Raw genomic sequence first — 19269 nt, forward strand, 5'->3', positions numbered from 1 at the left:
GACTACATGGATGAAATAATATCTCAGTTTTTTTTATATTTTCCTGCATCTGGGATGCTTTCAAAAATCTTAACCTTTTCTTGAAACCTATCATAGAAATCTGAAGCTGATTTTTTCAAAGGTAAGTATTTTATGGTCAATAAGTCTTTCCTAGCCGAGACGCTCGTTTTTCTACTTTCATAGCTTTCCACATCTTTCAGTTTTTTCAGAATTTTTTTTTTGGTTTATTCATATTTACAACTTTGCTATATTAGATTATGTCTATACTATCTATTAAAATATCTCTTACTTTAAATTTGTCTTCAGATCTTTTTGACTCATCTACTGTTGAGTTCAGATTTGCACTATCGTCTAGGATATAATGCAGTTTCTTAATTCGAAATTCAGACTTCAAGTTGTCTTCGAACATTTTAAATTTTGGAATTTAGTGTAAGTTTATAACTTCTCAAGACTTGACTATCTCTGCTATTGAATACGATTTTCAAATTGATCAGACATGTTTGAAAGGCTATTTTCTTCGGATGAATTTTCTATCTGCTTTTCTCTTTCCAAAAATTAGACTTTCAACTTTCTTTCAACTAACTCGTTTACTACACTTAGAGAGACTACTATCTGGTTGTTTGGTAGACTGATTTAAATTGTTCGTTCTTACCTCATCCTGACATAGTTAGATCTGAGATTCTAATACCCAGTTGAGGTTGTTCCTGGGGATTTCTCTTGGGGTTGCAGTCACAGGTAGTTCCACAAGTCCCCGGTTTTTCTCGTCTGAATGGTTTGAGAATTCCTTATCCTCGAAAGACTGCCTTTCGCTGACTGGGGTCTTCCCGGGTACACTCATGTTTATGTTCATGTCAATCAGATCAGCGCAGCGGGACGTTGAAGGCCTGTTGAAAGGCGTCAATGCAGCCTTGAGCCATTATTTAATATTTTTGATTATTAGCTTGTTCCTGAAGGCTAAAGACTTGCCTACGGACAGGCTCTTCTTCTTGGTTTCTAAAGATTTTGGCAATACGGACTTTTTAGTCTGCAGTTTATTTCTGGTCTTTTTATCCAGTACAGGCTTCTTTCTCGGCCTAGGACTCTAAGTTGGAGTTTTTCCTTGAGACTCAGCCTCCAGGGCTCTTGGTGAAGTGTGTTGGATATACTGAAGCAGTTATACCCCGAACCCTGGGACAGTCAGGCTCTTCACCAGCAGTTCAATGCCTATCAGCCACCCCCCCCCCCCTCCCCTGAACCCTGGGACAGTCAGGCTCTTCACCAGCAGTTCAATGCCTGTCAGGAACATCCTGCTTTGTTTTTGCATTATGTGCAAGACCTCGCTCCTGTTGATGGAGTCTGGCGAGTACTGCAACTAAAACATCAGCTGTCTCTCTTCAGCTGGCCAGACCCGTTCGATTATGGTCCTTTCTGTCTCTGACACGGTCTCATCAAATTTACGCAGCTGGTTTTTGCTACTGTGTCGAATTTAGAAATTTGTTTATTACGGCTTGCTTGGAAATTAAGCGAAAGCTGGTTACGCATTAAGTAGGGCCCTCACAAAATGCGATATTAATGAACTGCAGTACGTTTTTATAATGCACAGGTTTTGAAAGTACTTTTAATTATGCTACTCAATGGTCACTGATATGAGGATTTATATATTTATCGGTCTTTGATATATGCATGTACGCCATAAGAGCGAGAGAAATATCAAATGGAGAAGAAGATTAGATCATTTACAAAAAATTTTAGATAATACGCGAGTATTTTTCGCTCCCCCACTCTTCACGTTATCGCTTCGGGCCACAGCTGAGCAGTCAGCAGCAGTAGAACATCAGCAGCGCCACGAGCCAGCAGCGGCAACAGCAGAAACATCGGCGTAGCGAGGAGCGCGCGCAACACATACATATACTTGCATATATTGAGAAGCGAGCATCGTAGCAGGTGCGTAAGTTTAAATGAGCGAGAGTGGGAGTTATGACGCAGCGGTGGTGCAGTGCGCGCATTATTATAAAAAGGTGTGAATGGAATATGTATATAGGTGTGAATGTAAGTGTGACGTGTGAAAGTGCGAGTTTTTGCGGCGGCCCGATTTCCGCTCTCTCCGAAGCATTTATAAGGCCATGCGCGGCTTATGGCCAGTTACTAGCCGAAGCGCAACTAAAGCACCTAGTCCCTGCTCTTGAGCAACATATGCCTTGAGCAGATAAAAGACTTGGAAAAATTTTACAATTATTATACTTGTAAAATTTTCAAAATCAGACACGATAACAAAACTAACGCGTATTGGTCTAACTCTTAAGATATTTTCAAGTATTTCTCATACTTATAAAATCTAAGATCCCGAAATTTAAATAATTTTCATAAAACTCGAGATTTTAACTAAGACACAATAACACAAATTCAAGCGTATTGGTCTAAATTATATTGTAAAAATCAAAGCGGATTTATCGATTTAGTTTTTTTTACATCGAATATATGCAAAATTCGCGCAATATTCCATCTAATATTTATTGATTAAATATATTTATTTTTATTATCAAAACACAAGATCCAAATCTAATTATTGTAATAATTCTCCACTATCAAATATCTCGGACTTGAACATAATTAATTCTAAGTAACATAAAATCAATTTTCTATGTTTGTCCTGACGTCATAATTACGACGTAGGTTAGTAAATTTGAATCACTGCACAAACAACTGAAAGTATTTATGCGCATTGGACCGAGCATAGTGGTAACCATTTCACGCGCGCGTACCCTCCTTCAAACCACGTATCAAGCAACTGGTGGTCTCGTAGATAAAGACGGAGAATAGTGATGTTGCCACAGTGGCAGCCATCTTAGCCTCATACCGCTACTTCCCCCTTTTTTTCCTTGTGGCGCCATGCTTTTCGGGTTTACCGATTTCTAGTTTTGCTTTTCACAATCTCGTTTTTGTCTATAGTGCTTATAGCTATAAGCTAGCGCTTTTCGCTTTTACACTGCATTTTTGCATGCATTTATAGATTTTACGATGCAACTGGTAGTTTCGTGTACATATTTTAAAACTACTTATTGAACACTGAAGTTGTTGCTGCGAGCTGTTGCATGGCGAACACTCCTTCCTCTCGAACACCATCCCTCTCGAATACGGTCTAACGGCTCCTTGCCTCGTGACAAAAGATGCGGATGTTGAGAGAACACTCACCACCCTTAAGTTCAATCTTGCTGCCTTTTGTCGCTAAACTGCACTCGCTCTCGTGAGCTCACCACTCCCGCGTCTCAAGGCGCGTGCTACGCACTTACTGTTATTATTGAGTAGTTGAAGCGTGGCTCACCCGGCCCATAACCTGTTGGGATAAAGTTGGGTGAGTTGTTAAAATAAGCAATAGACAAAGGTCTCTTGGAAACTGTTTATTAATCGCAGCAAGTGTCACAGCCTCTTTAATACAAGTTCTCTCTAGGAGAGCGGGTGACGAACTAAACTGGCGAGCAGAGCGCCGCAGCTCTGCGAGCTCGCTCATGCGCTTGAGAGGAAGAGTCTTAAGTGTATCTGTAGGCCATTTCAGACAAAAAATAAATATTCCAAAAAAAAAAACGAAGCACTGAAGATCAGATACTATAAGGAGCCATATCTAAAGTATCCAGATGCTATTACACACACGCATACGCACATAGCAATATAGTAACAGGAAAAGGCGACAGTCAAGCGGAGGAGAAGAACGCGCATACGATTGGGAATAGTCAGTGGATGGAGGCATGCCCTCCGCACTCCTGATGGTTGCACGCACCCATCACATGCGGCCAAAAGAATAGAAGAGAGAAGACACTGCATAGGGGAGCAAAAAAAAGCAAGTAGACTCCAAATAAGGAGACATGCAGAGTTCAAGCCTTCTCATTGGTCGAGTGGCCCTCTGAATAGTTACTAAAACATGCACATTAAGGGTAGCTATGAAGGTGCCTAGAGCCAGCGAGAGACGAAGATAGAGAAAGATAAGCGAACAATATATATAAAAAAATATGTAGCATCTAAGCTTTCTAGTTAGTCGCACTATCTTCTCGCATCTACTAGCACATACGTACAAAGCGGGTGCAGGTGAGGGTGTTTTCAGGTATAAAAGGCTTAATGCCTCACAGACAGTCGCCGGAAAAGTTATACCACGGAAGCTCTGCCCGAGTAGAGATCGACGTGAGTCCGACGGGAAGTCAAGTGGAAGCTCTGCCCGAGCAGGGTCCCATTCGCGTATTCGCTTTTTCATTTCTGAAATTATAAACGTATTTTTTTCCGAATTTAAGAACTTTTGCATCGTTTTTCTGCCCAAGCAGAGTCGGGTTCGCTTAGCCACGTCAAGATAACAGGGAAAGATCGGGAGAGTCAGGTAACTCAGTAGCGCCGTATCTAGTCTCCTATTTGCATAAAAGCCGTCAGGATTTTAGAAAGAGGCGTAAGCAGAAGGGTATAGCTCATATTCAAATAAGTTCTTCTCTCAAGTCGCATCATCTCGCGGAAACTGGAGCTTATTCCAGTATGAACAGTCGCTCAGAGTAGTCGCCTCTTAGCTCTCTTCTATACACTTTTGAAACTTCGTAGTTACAAAAATTGAATTCTAGATTTTTTTTTCTTTATCGCGTTAACACCCTTAAACCCTGAAAAAAAGAATTCTAAGAAAAATTCATAAAACTGAAGTAAATAAATCATTTAAGGTGGGGTTCTGGTGAATTTTCTAACTTTTTATATCACAGTCACATTTTCTTTAATTTTGTATTCATATTCGGTACAAAAAAAGAGAAAGATTTGTAAATTTTGAGCCATATATATAGTTATATATACATATATATATATAATCTAAAAACTATTTTTTGACGTACTAAATTTTATTAATTTGCTTTTTTAAAAATCGGGTTACTATGAAATTTTATTCTCGAATAAATGCAAATATTGGCCGTAAGAATTTTGGTTTTAGTTGTGCAAGAGACATTTGCAAGTAAGCCCAATTTTGAACTATTTTTTGCAATAATTTGAGTAATATACTATATATATGGCTCAAAATTTACAAATCTTTCTCTTTTTTTGTACCGAATATGAATACAAAATTAAAGAAAATGTGACTGTGATATAAAAAGTTAGAAAATTCACCAGAACCCCACCTTAAAATTTTTTTAGATATATTTAGCACCTTTAATTTTACCTTGATTTGTGAACTTCTTCACTGTCCGTAGGATTCCAAGTGAACGAATGTTTTTTTTGGGCTCAAACATTTTTTTGTATAAAACATTTTCTAAACATTCAAATCAAAATCCCTGCATTCATACCAAAACTACAGGTGTACAAAGTGTCCTCCTTGAGTTTGAGCCTAAAAGAACCATTCGTTCACTTAGAATCCTACGGACAGTGAGCTGAAATCAGTAAAAACAACATTTAGAGAAAATCAACTTCAAGGTTTATGAAAATTGTTGAAAGTGTAACTTAAATTAGTGCTTACCAAATCCTTTGGGACCAAGTTTTCCATGTTTCACACATAGACCTTTACTCTTTTTGCAACCAAAAAAAGGCATTTCATGAATTTTTATAAAAATGTGATAAAAAGGTTATTTTATCCTCGATAATGATAACACTTAATACTTATCTTTTCTTTTGGTTACTGTGTTGAACCTTCAAGTTGAAACTGATAGAAAATTACCAGTCTAACTTCCAAATGTCACCAAGCAGGTTAGTGTTACCGGGGTCAGCTGAAAAAGATAATGTAATGTGCCATGCGCATAAAATACACGTATGTATGTAAAACAATTATGACCGATACCTGCGTGACTGCAACCGGATATACACACAGACAATGCTTCAACTAACATCCCGAGAGCGAGCAACTAGATTGCAACATGTATCGATCGCCGAAAATCAGAGCGAGTGCTTTGACCTCAAACTAACAAAACATCAAAGCAGCACCACAGACAGGTATCAAAGTCCGTTCAGACAACACAGCACGGACAGGATCCCGCCTGGGCAGACAAGCGCCCGATTAAGAACGAGCACGGACCGCATATCGTCCACGCGCTACGAGCGGACACAACTGTGTCTGCACATAAACTCACGCGTCCACTTATAATATCGAGTCACGAATGATTCTTATTGATTCAGTACATAAGGCTTCCGAGTCAAAGGCTAGTTCTCAATAATTAAATAATTATTTGTACTCGCGCAGCCCGTATTCAAAATATATCAAATACGATCTTTACAAAATGGCATCCCTGGTGGGGAACTAGCCATTGTTACTGAGCAACAATTAGACTAGAATTTAGAAGTTTCTAGAAGAAACTAACTTAGAAGCTTTGAAGAGAATTTTTGGAGTTTTAGAAATTTAGAAGTAAAAATTAGTCGAAATTTTTGTTGAATTTTAGAAAATATTTTTTTTTTTTTTATATTTAAAAGTATTGGACCAGATAGCTACAATGGCGAATGACTTTAATCAGACTCGGGAGCAGATCCTGATGAGGCCGGGCGTTGGCCAGAGGATCGCAGCTGTCGATCAATTTTACCGTGTCCAGCAAATAGAACGTGATCGACAACTGCTGGACGTGTCCCGCAGCGTGATAGAGGCTAGTCAGACACTAAACATTTCAAGAGCGGTAATTCACATACCAGAGTACGATGGGACCAATATAAATTTGAAGGAATTCATACAAGATGTGGATAATGGTTTTACCTTACTCCCAGCAGAACAAGAACCTCAATTTTTAAGGTTTGTGATATCGCGGTTAAAGGGCAAATCGCGACAATCGTTGGAAGGTAACACTTTCCAAACGTTAGCCGATCTCAAGAACCATCTCAGAGATTGTTTTGCCTCTTCAAAGTCATACGGATATTACTTAAACAAATTCAAGCAGCATCAATGAAGAAGGGAGAGAATGTCCGGCAATATTAGGGACGGCTAAAACGCCTTGATAAATAACGCCATAGCAGCTGTTAAGGAAATACTGACATCCACACAAGCTGCAGTGGACCAAAGGCCACACCTGGAGTTGCTTGCGCTTGAATATTTCGTCATCGGTCTTCCTAACGGTTGGCGAACAGGTATCACGGACACAGCGCCACAAACACTGACAACGGCATTCAACACCGCACTAAAGTACGCGAAGGCCAGAATTAAGATGTTTGGTGAAGGCTATGCATACCCTAAGGTACACTACGTCTACTGTAAACAGGATCAAGTCCCAAACGGAAGAGAAGACCCCGGGAACCACCAGCAGTTCGTTTCACACAGAAAACACGACGACTCGGAGAGTAACATCCCAAAGAAGGTGAATTTTAACGATCCGGAGCAGAAGAGAAATGAGGTAAACTACACATACGATCCGAATGATACACACTTTCCTAGGTCGACTATTGAAAATGGGAGGATAAAAGCTCCTCCACAATTTAGCTATGCTAATGCACCCGAACCCACGGGTCCTGTAAGTATATTAAAACGGGCACCTGGTCAGTTAAGAAGCCGATCAGTGTCTCCAGGGTCGAGGTATCCACCAGAAATAATGCAGCAGGGATACTACGGACATCCTTATCCACCAATGATGGGCCCGTATCCGTACATGCCACCTAATCCTTATTGTTACTATCCACCGGGGAATCCTGTATTTCCTTACCCATACATGAATCCTTACATGCCATACCATATGCAACCGCCTATGCCCGGCATGGACTATCTTTAACCTCACTCAAGATCAGATAACCGGTTGTACGATCTTAAAATGGACAGATCCAGAGCAAGTTCGCCATACCGCGGTGACAAGCATCATTTAAACTGGGAAGCAGATCATCAGAAGGAGGCTGCGATGAGCTCCTCATCTCAACAGTGTCCAATGAGCCCAAGAACGACAACCCAAGAGGATACCCAACACAAACAATACGAATCACTACAGCAGACCGGACAACACCGTCCATAAAACTACGGGTAGACCAGCTAGTGACACCCAAGCCCATCTGCATAATAGACACTGGGTCACAGATAAACGCTGTAAAGCACAGTTCACTAAAACCAGACACTGTGATAGAACATAATAACTTCATGCATATTATGGGAATCTCTCCTAAGGACATAATGACTCAAGGTACAGTGAAGTTATCGATAATGGGCAAAGAATACCTCTTTCATGTTCTACCTGCTGAGACTTCGTTATTTGAGGATTTAATACTGGGAAATCCATTCTTGTATCACGAAAAAGTGAACATTATGTTCGGGGATGAAGTGTTGATTACCGAAAGCCAACCTATAACTCCAGTCCTGTTTGTGCACAAGGTATTCCCGGAAAACGAGATCCATCCGGACGAAAAATATGGACCTACGAGACACAAAAAGCCACCTGTCAAAAGTGCTACATCTTATTATATGAAATACGAATTTCCATATGAAAATAAAAATATCGAACCAGAAATGTTAGAATTGCCACAGAAACCGTTTAGTTATAAGGGTTTTAAGTCACACGGAAAAACAGTCTTTAAATTACCAGCCAGAGCTTAGGTGCCAATAAGAATCCCAGTCACGAAAGACTCGGTAGTTGGAGAAGCGTACCTGCGGCGAATAACTACTGTCCCGGGAGTATATTTTGAAGAAGCAGCAGTTACCAATGAAAACGGATACTGCTACGCTATGGCAATAAATACGAGAGAAGATCCAGTTGAGATTAAAACCACTCCTCAATATCTCGAACCCTTTGATCTGAGCGAAAACGGCGACTTCCTCGAGTTTCCGCTGGAGGGCGAGCCTATTACGAACCAAGAAGATAGAGTAAAATTCATCATGGGAAAAGTACCGCAATCGTATCATACACGCCAAGGATTAAGGCAAATACACATAAGATTCAGACAACAGACGACGAACCTGTCCGAGTTAAGTATAAGAGAGGACCGACAGGACAAGACGAGGAGTTATTCAACCAACTACAGAAACTTCTAGACGCCAATGTTATCCGGCGTTCTAACAATCCGTTTTGCAGTCCTTGTCGAATTGTCCCCAAGAAACAGGGACCAGATGGCAAAAGAAAATTTCGCTTGGTTATATATTACCGAAAACTGAACGCCAAGACCATTAAAGATGCCTACCCTCTACCTAATATTTTAGAGATACTCGAGCAAATCGGTAGTGCACAGTATTTTTCAGTTTTTGATCTAGCAATGGGTTTTCACCAGATTGAGCTAGAACCCGAGGATATACAAAAGACGGCTTTTAACACCAAGTACGGCCATTTTGAGTACTTATGTATGCCATTTGAGCTTTCCAACGCACCCCCGACTTTTCAGCGGCTAATTGACTATGTTTTATCAGGTTTACAGGGGGTGGAAATGTATGTCTTCCTCGACGACATAGTGATCTATGCGAATACGTTGGAAGAACACGAGGAAAAAGTAAATAAAGTGTTCGAGAGGCTATCAGATGCAGGCCTACGTCTACAAATCGATAAGTGCCAATTTCTAACGCCTGAAATCACATATTTAGGCCACATAATTGATAAAAATGGAGTGAGGCCAGATCCATCTAAAATTTCAGCAGTAGAGGAATTCCCACCACCAACGAGCCAAACCAAAATCCGCCAATTTCTCGGATTGGCAGGATATTATAGACGATTTATTCTCAATTTTGCGGAAAAGGCTCAACCACTTAATTCCCTGCTGCAGAAAAATAAGAAATGGGAATGGACCGATGCGCAAAAACAAAGTTTTGAAACCTTGAAACAGGCCCTCTGCGAAGCACCGGTGTTAGCCTCTGTGGATCTCGATAAGCCTTTTATTTTAACTACGGACGCTAGTGACGAAGCCATTGGAGCAGTTTTCAGCCAAGGAAAACCGGGAGACGATCACCCGGTAGCGTATATGTCCAGGTCCCTCAACAAAGTGGAAAAAAACTACTCAACTACTGAAAAGGAATGTCTCGCGGTGATTGACGCAGTGGATTACTTCAGACATTACCTATACGGTAGACACTTTACCATCTACGGGGATCACGAACCATTAACGTGGATCGATTCCCTGAAGGATCCCATGAGCAGATTGAAGAATTGGAGACTGCGACTAAGAGGATATTATTATACGTTCCTGTATTATCCCGGGAAAATGAATACAAACGCGGACGCGTTGTCCCGAAACCCAATAGACAAGAGGACTTCGGAGCAGCCGGAAGCCCAGAATAAGCCTGTCCCAAGTGAAGTTGTGGGAGGGGAGGCTAGAGTTTTACCAATAGTGCCGAAACCAACTAAAACTTCCCTAGCTAGACAAAATCTTAGCAACAAGGCGAGCACTCAAGTTATACAGGGAAAAATCGGACAAGCCGACAGACTGCGTCCTAACCCAAAAACATCCGACGAAGAGCGTGCTAAATCACCCTTGAAAGATTCGTCCTCGTCAAGCAGCGAAGGAGAATTACTAGAGCCTCAATCGCAGTCAACCATGAGAAGGTCTATGCCTGAACAAGTGATGGACAACAGTAAGTTGCATGAACTGTCCAGTATAGATAAAAACAGCACCGTTATCAGCAATGACATAGCAAACCAGGACAGTAATAGAGGTGAAGAAACTACGCTTAATCAGAAATCATCATTATGTTGGGACAACTATATGAACAAACAATTGAGCATACTAAGGATGAAAATCTTGAGTTACCAACAGCTAGACCTCTCTTGGCCTATGATCCCAAGTACACCGCTTGCAATATTGAGGAGATAACAACACAGTTTAACACACCTCAGTCTCCACCTGCAGAAACAGTCATACATATACCACCGATGAAGATTCCAAGTTGTACACACCTGGCAGTCTATCAATCGCAGGAAGCAGCAGGATGAAATCACCAATTAGCAGAAAGAGAAAGAATTTCCAGCGTTGACTCCTTGAACTGCTACGTAAGACCATTGCCTATTCAAGGAAACTCCTTGTATTGACGAAACTTTGTACTCGAGTACTCGGACAGTCCTAGATACTTACATAAAGACGGACGTAAGACACAGAGCGGACAGTTGATGGGACTTACTACTATTCTATGGACAAACGTGACATCTCGGACGTTCAAACGTGTCCGAGCAGACTACTAATGATTACGTAGATAGACAAACTTTTTTTTTTAATTTACGCAATTTTTTAGGATAGGTCAAAGAAAAATAAATGTACAAACAAGTAATACAATAATTAATTTTTTGTATTCATATAATAAATCCAAAATATGCAGAGAAATACATTTAGTAATATTATTCAGCGCACATAGTAATAAACTTGACGGACGGACAGATGAACCTTCAGTAAAGAGACAACGGGACATCCTCAGCAATTGGCGGTCCAGTGGTTGACGATATATAGAAAAACGACTGACATACAGGACAAGGAGGTTTTGAAAGATCTCAACCTCCACAGAAAAGCCTTCAGTTGAGATAAACTGGAACTCTTCTGATATGAAGAGCCGGTCCAAATGCCAGTCGTAAAAAGGGAGGTCAAAACAACCCTGAAGCCTCTCATTCATATAACGATCGTCGGCCCGGAAAGCACGCAACGTACTCCAATGCGCGAACTGCGAACGAAACAATAAAAGAATTGTAAATAAATACACGACCGTACAGAAGTGTTGGAGGAATCCTAGTTGGATGGTCGGTGAGGAGAACTTGTAAAAAATTAGGCACGAAGATATTCTTGTTGTAACACTCTATTTATTTTTCTTTTGATGTATAACTCGGGCGACGGAGCTGTTGCTGGTGCTGTTGGTGGCGCTAGATTACCCCTGTAGTCTACTATAGATGGCAAGCGGCGCGAAGACTCGCCAACACTCCCTCCCTTCGGGGCGCTTGTCCTCCTGTACGTCTGCGTTTTTACTCTCTGAACTTTATTCTGAATTAGTTTCTCCTTGGTTTCCTGTATCTGAAATATGTACAAAAATTCTTATTCGTCTGATATATATATATATATATATATATATATATATATATATATATATATATATATATATATATATATATATATATATATATATATATATATATATATATATATATATATATATATATATAAAACTCTGAAAATTATAATTAAAATCGTGAAACTCAGCATCGAATCCTCCAGGAGCGTACGCATTAAATCGACTAATGCAGGGCATAATACAATTTTTTTTTCTTTCTTTTTGGAATTTATTAAATTATCAAACGAATTAAAATGATTATATTAGGCACATACATTTTCAAAAAAAAATATTATAGCATGGCTTATTGAAAACAATGGTTCATAGCGAATTCTAGAAAAAGTTTTATAATAATTACAACATTATTAACAAAGATACTGAAATTTAAACAAATTAGAAATTTTACTATATATAGTTAGAGCATGCTTAAATAACAAATTAGAAACAAAAATAACAATTTTTACATTGTAAGTTTGTTTTCAATAAGCTTATAAATAATGGTTTACAACTTTCGTTTTTAGACGTATTTCGTCAACCTAAAGTGCGGTAAACTACTAGAAATCAAAAATCGATTTTTAGCCAATTGTTGTTAAATTGTCAATTAAGCATAATTATAATCGATACAATAATCATTGACATTGATAAAGCCAATAAGTAGCAATAAGATCTATACAAGATCAAAAATCTATAATTTTAAATCGACACTCATAGTCACCTGCACATGATTAGTACCAGTACACACACATATATGGACCTATATACATGCAGAGTAATAAGTAGATTAGAATAGTCGATAAATCAGGACGTGCTGCCATCTCCGCGAAGGAATACAAAAAATAATATTTATCACTCATTAGTCCCTATTTTCCGTTCTACCATTCGCATGGTAGAGCCTATATGGTCACTTATTTTAACAAATTTAAAGTATTTAAGAGTATTTAGTAGTAAGTATTTAGAACTAAATATTTATGTAATCAAAGAACATACTTAAATCACGTAAAAATGTTTCGTGAAGCTGAAATATTTTAATTTTTCTAAAAAGTCATAAAATTAAGCGATAAAGCGTTCGAAATCAATAAATAACAAACAGACGTCACAAACCACATATTAAAATTACATGAAGAAATGTGTAATTTTAATACATCACAAAATCACATCAATATTTTTACCAGGGTAGATAAATAATTTTCTTAGTATAGCACTGTGTTTATTATCCAGGACAAAAATGTTAAAAAAATATAAGTAAACTCAAATAAAATAACTCTCATAATTTGACTTACGCGCCATGTATACGTAATAATCTAAGTTTTTATGAAGTTTTTTAATTTAATGTAGATTATAGATGCATATTGCTTTTTGGAATTTTTCTGTTTGTTCGCTTTGACCAGTTGAAGAGAATGTTGCTAAAACAAGGCTTCAAAAATATGTCCTATTTGTCTACAGTCGATTGGTAAAGAGCCAAGTATCTACTTTTTTTTGACGTAATGTAAATTCTTCTCATTCCACTTAGTCTGGTCTTCAGATTGTAACTTTTCTCTTGTCGCTAGATGATCGCACCTTTTCCACTTTAAATATAGCAGGATTCTCTTCTTCTTCCAAATATTATAATCTTTACCGTCAATTATATGACATCTTAAATCTTCAGTTTTCGACATTTTTTCGGTCTCTCGTAGTTTCACTTTTATTTTCAAAAATCTATTTTTTCAATATCCAGATTTTCTTTATCTGTAATTTTATTAGCTGCTATAACTCCACTGTATTTATTTCGAGCTTCTCACAATTTTCTTCTTTTACTTTTACTTTACTATCAGCAACACGTGGGTACATATCCTTACTAACATTTTAACCAATTTTTACTACCATGTTAATAAATGAGGGGTTTGGTGCAATAAAAAATATCACATATTGTTCCAGTGGACCCTTTGGGTTAGTGTTGTATCTTTATTTAATAATCATCGTTGGAGATTACACTTATATCGTCGGATACGCACAACATGTGCTTGGGCTCGCTATATAGCCATCTTACGCTCTCGGCGGTCGAGCTGCTACTCTAACTCTATATTCACGCTCTCACACTATAGTTAATGCTACCGCGCGCTGGTTTATCCATATATATATATATATATAGCAGAGGTAAGGGTCGTTCGAAGGAATATTTCGTCAGCTGGAAAGGTTATCCAGAAAAATTTAATTCCTGGGTCAAGGCTAGCCAACTTTCGCAAATATAAAAGATCAATTTTACATTTATTATATATATATATATATATATATATATGTGGGACGTTTCACGTCAACCGGACCATCAGTGCACCCAAAATTTGGGTTAACCTAACAAGACCTTTGAGGTCTCAAAATGATCGTCTGGTCAAGGGCTTCTGAAAAAGTTATGGCCTTTTCAAAAATCTAATGTGGCGCATAAAATATGGAGCCTGAAACCCACGTTTTCATAGCACATTCAACAAAAACAATAGTAAAAATGTTCTAATTTGTGAAATATCCCACCAAAAAGCATGTACAACTCATGATAGGACATATTATTGACAATGCTGACGGAATTCCAAAATCAAAAATGGCGGAATCAAAATGGTGGACATTATACCTCCACCAAACCCATTTTACCGCAACAAATGATTTTTGATCAGTTTAAAGTATCGATATGGGGGTTTTCAGGGTCACTGAATCTTATTTTAACCTCGACATTTCAAAATTCGAAATGGTGGATCCAAAATGGCAGACATTATACCACCACCAAACCAATTTTACCGCAACAAATGATTTTAGATCACTTTAAAGTATCGATATGAGGGTTTTTGGGGCCACTGCACCTTATTTTTAGGATAGTTAATAGGTACATTAATAGATACATTGGCGACTTCTTCTTCAACATCCTTTTTAAGGCAGTTGTTGAGTAAGTCTTACTTTCGGCAACTCCTTGTTCAACTGTACTAGCCGTAATTTTGTTATTTCTAACATTTTTTTTTGTTTTGGTTGTGCTTTCTCATATCCTACAAGAATGTCTTCTCCTTCGAAAAAATATCGTATCGATAGATGCGTTAATCCATTTGATATTAATACAGGACACAGCAAATCTCTTAGGAAGATCTCCAAAGAATTTCAAGATGTCTATCCTGATTATCCAACATCTTCACTGATTTGTGATACATGTAGAAAATCCTTTTACAAACTACATGATTTGTCATCTCCAAACGTCAGTATGAGTGTTGATTTTGAATCAGAGACTGACTCACCTTCGGTTACAAACACGGATGCACCTATGCAAGATGATCTTACAAATATTTTAACTGGACTTAAAAACAAATTCCAATCCCTGCCGGAGAACGATCCATTACGTGTCAGTATTCTTACTATTTTGCCCGAACACTGGGCAATACGTAAAATTATGAACCAATTTGGTGTGTCTCACTGAATGGCTCGTAAAGCAAAACAGTTAAGAGAATCAGATGGAGTTTTGGCTTCTCCTGTTGCAAAACGTGGAAAAACATTACCTGCAGAAACTACTCAGAAAGTTGAAGATTTTTACGAAAATGATCTTAACAGCAGAATTATGCCAAATAAAAAAGATACCGTCAGTATTTATTTATATGGTGAAAAAATAAAAGTGCAGAAAAGATTATTACTTACTGATATTAAGAACCTTCATAATCAATTTAAAGAACAGTTTCCTGAACATCCGATTGGGCTTACCAAGTTTGCGGAACTGAGACCAAAATGTTGTATCTTTGCAGGATCCTCTGGTACACACAATGTATGTGTATGTACGATACACCAAAATTTCAAGGCGATGATTGACGCAGTAAATATAGAAAAAATCTCAAACAATATTCTGAAGAATTATAAAGATTGTTTGAATTTCGTTCTATGTGAGGATCCCAAACCAAGTTGTTATTTGAATGAATGCAAATTTTGTCCGGACATTCAAAAGTTTTCTTATTACGTTGAGAACATTATGAATGAGCACAATATTGATCAAGTCATCTTCAGCACGTGGCAATCAACCGATAGATACACTGGTGGTATAATGTCTGCCATTTTGGATCCACCATTTCGAATTTTGAAATGTCGAGGTTAAAATAAGATTCAGTGACCCTGAAAACCCCCATATCGATACTTTAAACTGATCAAAAATCATTTGTTGCGGTAAAATGGGTTTGGTGGAGGTATAATGTCCACCATTTTGATTCCGCCATTTTTGATTTTGGAATTCCGTCAGCATTGTCAATAATATGTCCTATCATGAGTTGTACATGCTTTTTGGTGGGATATTTCACAAATTAGAACATTTTTACTATTGTTTTTGTTGAATGTGCTATGAAAACGTGGGTTTCAGGCTCCATATTTTATGCGCCACATTAGATTTTTGAAAAGGCCATAACTTTTTCAGAAGCCCTTGACCAGACGATCATTTTGAGACCTCAAAGGTCTTGTTAGGTTAACCCAAATTTTGGGTGCACTGATGGTCCGGTTGACGTGAAACGTCCCACATATATATATATATATATATATATATATATATATATATATATATATATATATATATATATATATATATATATATATATATATATATATAATAAATGTAAAATTGATCTTTTATATTTGCGAAAGTTGGCTAGCCTTGACCCAGGAATTAAATTTTTCTGGATAACCTTTCCAGCTGACGAAATACTCCTTCGAACGACCCTTACCTCTGCTACGCAAAATACTTTCTATTTCAAAAGATGCACCTTCCAAATCCTTCCAACTTTGCTCAATTCCTCAGCGTATAAACTACCGTCTATGTTTTCTCCCGACAGATCTTGCAAATGATAGACAGGTGGCTGCCGTGTCAGAGAAATCCGTGCGACTTTAAATAGGTCCAGTGTCCAGCCTCTCTCGTAACCTTTGTCAAATACAGATCATTGCCGACTGACATGAACCAGCTCACCGACTTTGAATTTGGGTCTCATCACCTTGTGCTCATTCTTATCGTAACGACGCTGTAAATTATCGTGCTTTGTCAACTTTGTACACAGTCACAGATGCCGGTGTCATCTTTGTCGCCGAGTGCTTACTGTGGTTGTACGTCGCTATTATGTTCTGCAATATATCGATGTATCTCCGTGTATTTTTGTGGGTAAAATATCGCCAAATTCGCCCCTTGACAGTTCGTATCAGTCTCTTTGCAACGGCTGCCTTTGTATCCGGGCTGCGTGCCACCCTGTGAACAATGTCGTTGTCGCGCAAAACTTGCTATGTCTGACGACCAATGAATTCTTTGTCCTTATCTGTCTGGAAGCATATTGGTTGACGCTCATTGCTTCTCAACAACACACGTGAGAAAGCAATAATTATATTTTTTGCTCTCCATGTTAACAAAATAAATTAGGTAAATAACAGTGAGAGAGTCAAATCTTGTATAAAATAAAAAACTCCAGCAAATAGATATTCCACTGACGACGTTTAGTTGGTGTGGTTTCTAGGCACTTCAGAACAATAATAAAAAGGCTTTCTGAAATCGGTCTTTTATACCTATTCTTATTAATATGAATGTAAACACTATAAATAAACAAAAGGATTTTCAAGTAATGAGCAAACAATACCTTGTTTTCAATAGAATTTTCAATAGTAAATAATCTACACTATATTAAAAGTTTATATTTGGTCAATTTTGCAAAAACCAAAACTCGTAAAACCAAAAAAATTAAATCTATTCTACGGTGGAAATGTTCTATGAACTTAAATCATTCAAGTTACCGAACAAAAATCAAATATATCAAATTTCAATTAGTTTTTAACAGTAAAAGAACTTAAATAAAGTCCGTCCTTCCAGCTGGATTTCTTTTTTTGCATCAAAAAACTATTTAACGGTATAGACAGGTACATATAATAAAAATATACAATCCTACTAAAAAACATTTTCAAGATTTGGTCTAGGTAGATTATAAGCTGTTAAAACAATTTAAAAAAAATAGACGCAATTAATCAATTTTTTTTTATTTTTGACCTGTATTTTTTATATATATGGGGAATTCTTTGTCAAAAAAGCCACCCCCCTGCCCATTTCAATTTTGGGGAAAAAAATTTTTTGAGCATATGAAAAAATTTGTCAAGAAGTGTAGTTTTTTATGCCATTAGGTGTTTTTTAAAAAAAATAAATTTAACCTCAAAAAAACTGTCTAAAGTGAGGCATCTCGCAAAAAAGTGCCATTTTTTAGTCAAAAATTATCGAAAAAAATATAATTCCTCAATAATTTTGACCAAATTACTCATTAAAAGTATTTTGGGAGTCCCTGAACAAGAATCCGATGTCAAATTTCAAATTCAAAATGGCGGATCCAAGATGGCGGACATTTTTTTTCTTACTGTTGACCCATTTCTACTAAATTCTGTATGTTGGGGTTTTTGGGATCGCTGATTAAGATTCCGAATTCGAATTTCAAATTCAAGATATTTGATCCAAGATAGAGGATCTTAATTTCGAATTGCTGAATGCAGATCCAAAATGACAGACAGATAATTTCTTATTATTGGCTGTATTCTACAAAATTTTGTAAACGGAAGTTTTTCAGGTCTCTGATAACGAATTTGAGCTCAGGTTTCAAATTCAAGGTGGCGGATTCAAGATGGCGGAGATTCCTTATTTATCATCGAATAATATATTCAAAATTCGATATTAAAAAATATTGATGGTCAAAAAATATTAATGTTCACTTAATACAAAACTGAGGTTAGGTTAACAAAATTCAAAATAATTTTTTACTTCTTTGATTATTGTGGTGACCAGTGATTTGCATTTGTTTCCGTATCATTAGAAAATTTTTTAATCAAAACAATTCCATTGTTTCGTACTATAAAACCGTGGTTTTTCGAAATCTCAGGAACACTCTCACAATTAAGATATCTTTTATTCAATTTTCGCCTCACCTTGTCATGTAATACTTTATCAAAGTAGAAAATAGATATGTTATCAAAATGTTTTTTGCCCAATTGAATAGGGCTTGGGGAGTTAATATTGCTTCAGATGGTTTTGCCGTAAGGCTTGCCTTGTAGGCTGACCTTTTGAAAGTAGCGCGCACCTATTCCATCATACATACTTTTTCCATGTGCAGTTGCTGTGTAATGCCATTCTGCTTGAATATTAAAATCTTTTTTATGATTAATCAAGTTGTTTATTTGAAATTTATTTTTAAAATGTTGCCTAGCGCCATCAGTCGAATAATAAATTTTTTGAACTCTTTTAACTTTTTTTTTAATTTCTGGTATCAATAGCGTTTGAATAGCATATACAGCGGCAGTGTCATGTTTCAGGCTATCAGACAAAAAAACCATACTCTGATGGATAACGTCATTATTTTCTTTGTAATAGAAAATCACAGGTA

The 19269-nt window shown here is 37.4% G+C and overlaps 1 protein-coding gene across 1 annotated transcript; it reads left to right on the forward strand.

Annotated features, from left to right (window-relative positions):
- Window positions 1-7109: 7109 nt before the first annotated feature.
- Window positions 7110-7667, forward strand: LOC103315621 (WW domain-binding protein 11). Its single transcript, XM_008205413.1, has one exon. The coding sequence runs from the start codon at window positions 7110-7112 to the stop codon at window positions 7665-7667; it is 558 nt and encodes a 185-aa protein (XP_008203635.1).
- Window positions 7668-19269: the final 11602 nt, after the last annotated feature.

The sequence above is a fragment of the Nasonia vitripennis genome (assembly GCF_009193385.2).
Source record: "Nasonia vitripennis strain AsymCx chromosome 2 unlocalized genomic scaffold, Nvit_psr_1.1 chr2_random0008, whole genome shotgun sequence".
Lineage (NCBI taxonomy): Eukaryota > Metazoa > Arthropoda > Insecta > Hymenoptera > Pteromalidae > Nasonia > Nasonia vitripennis.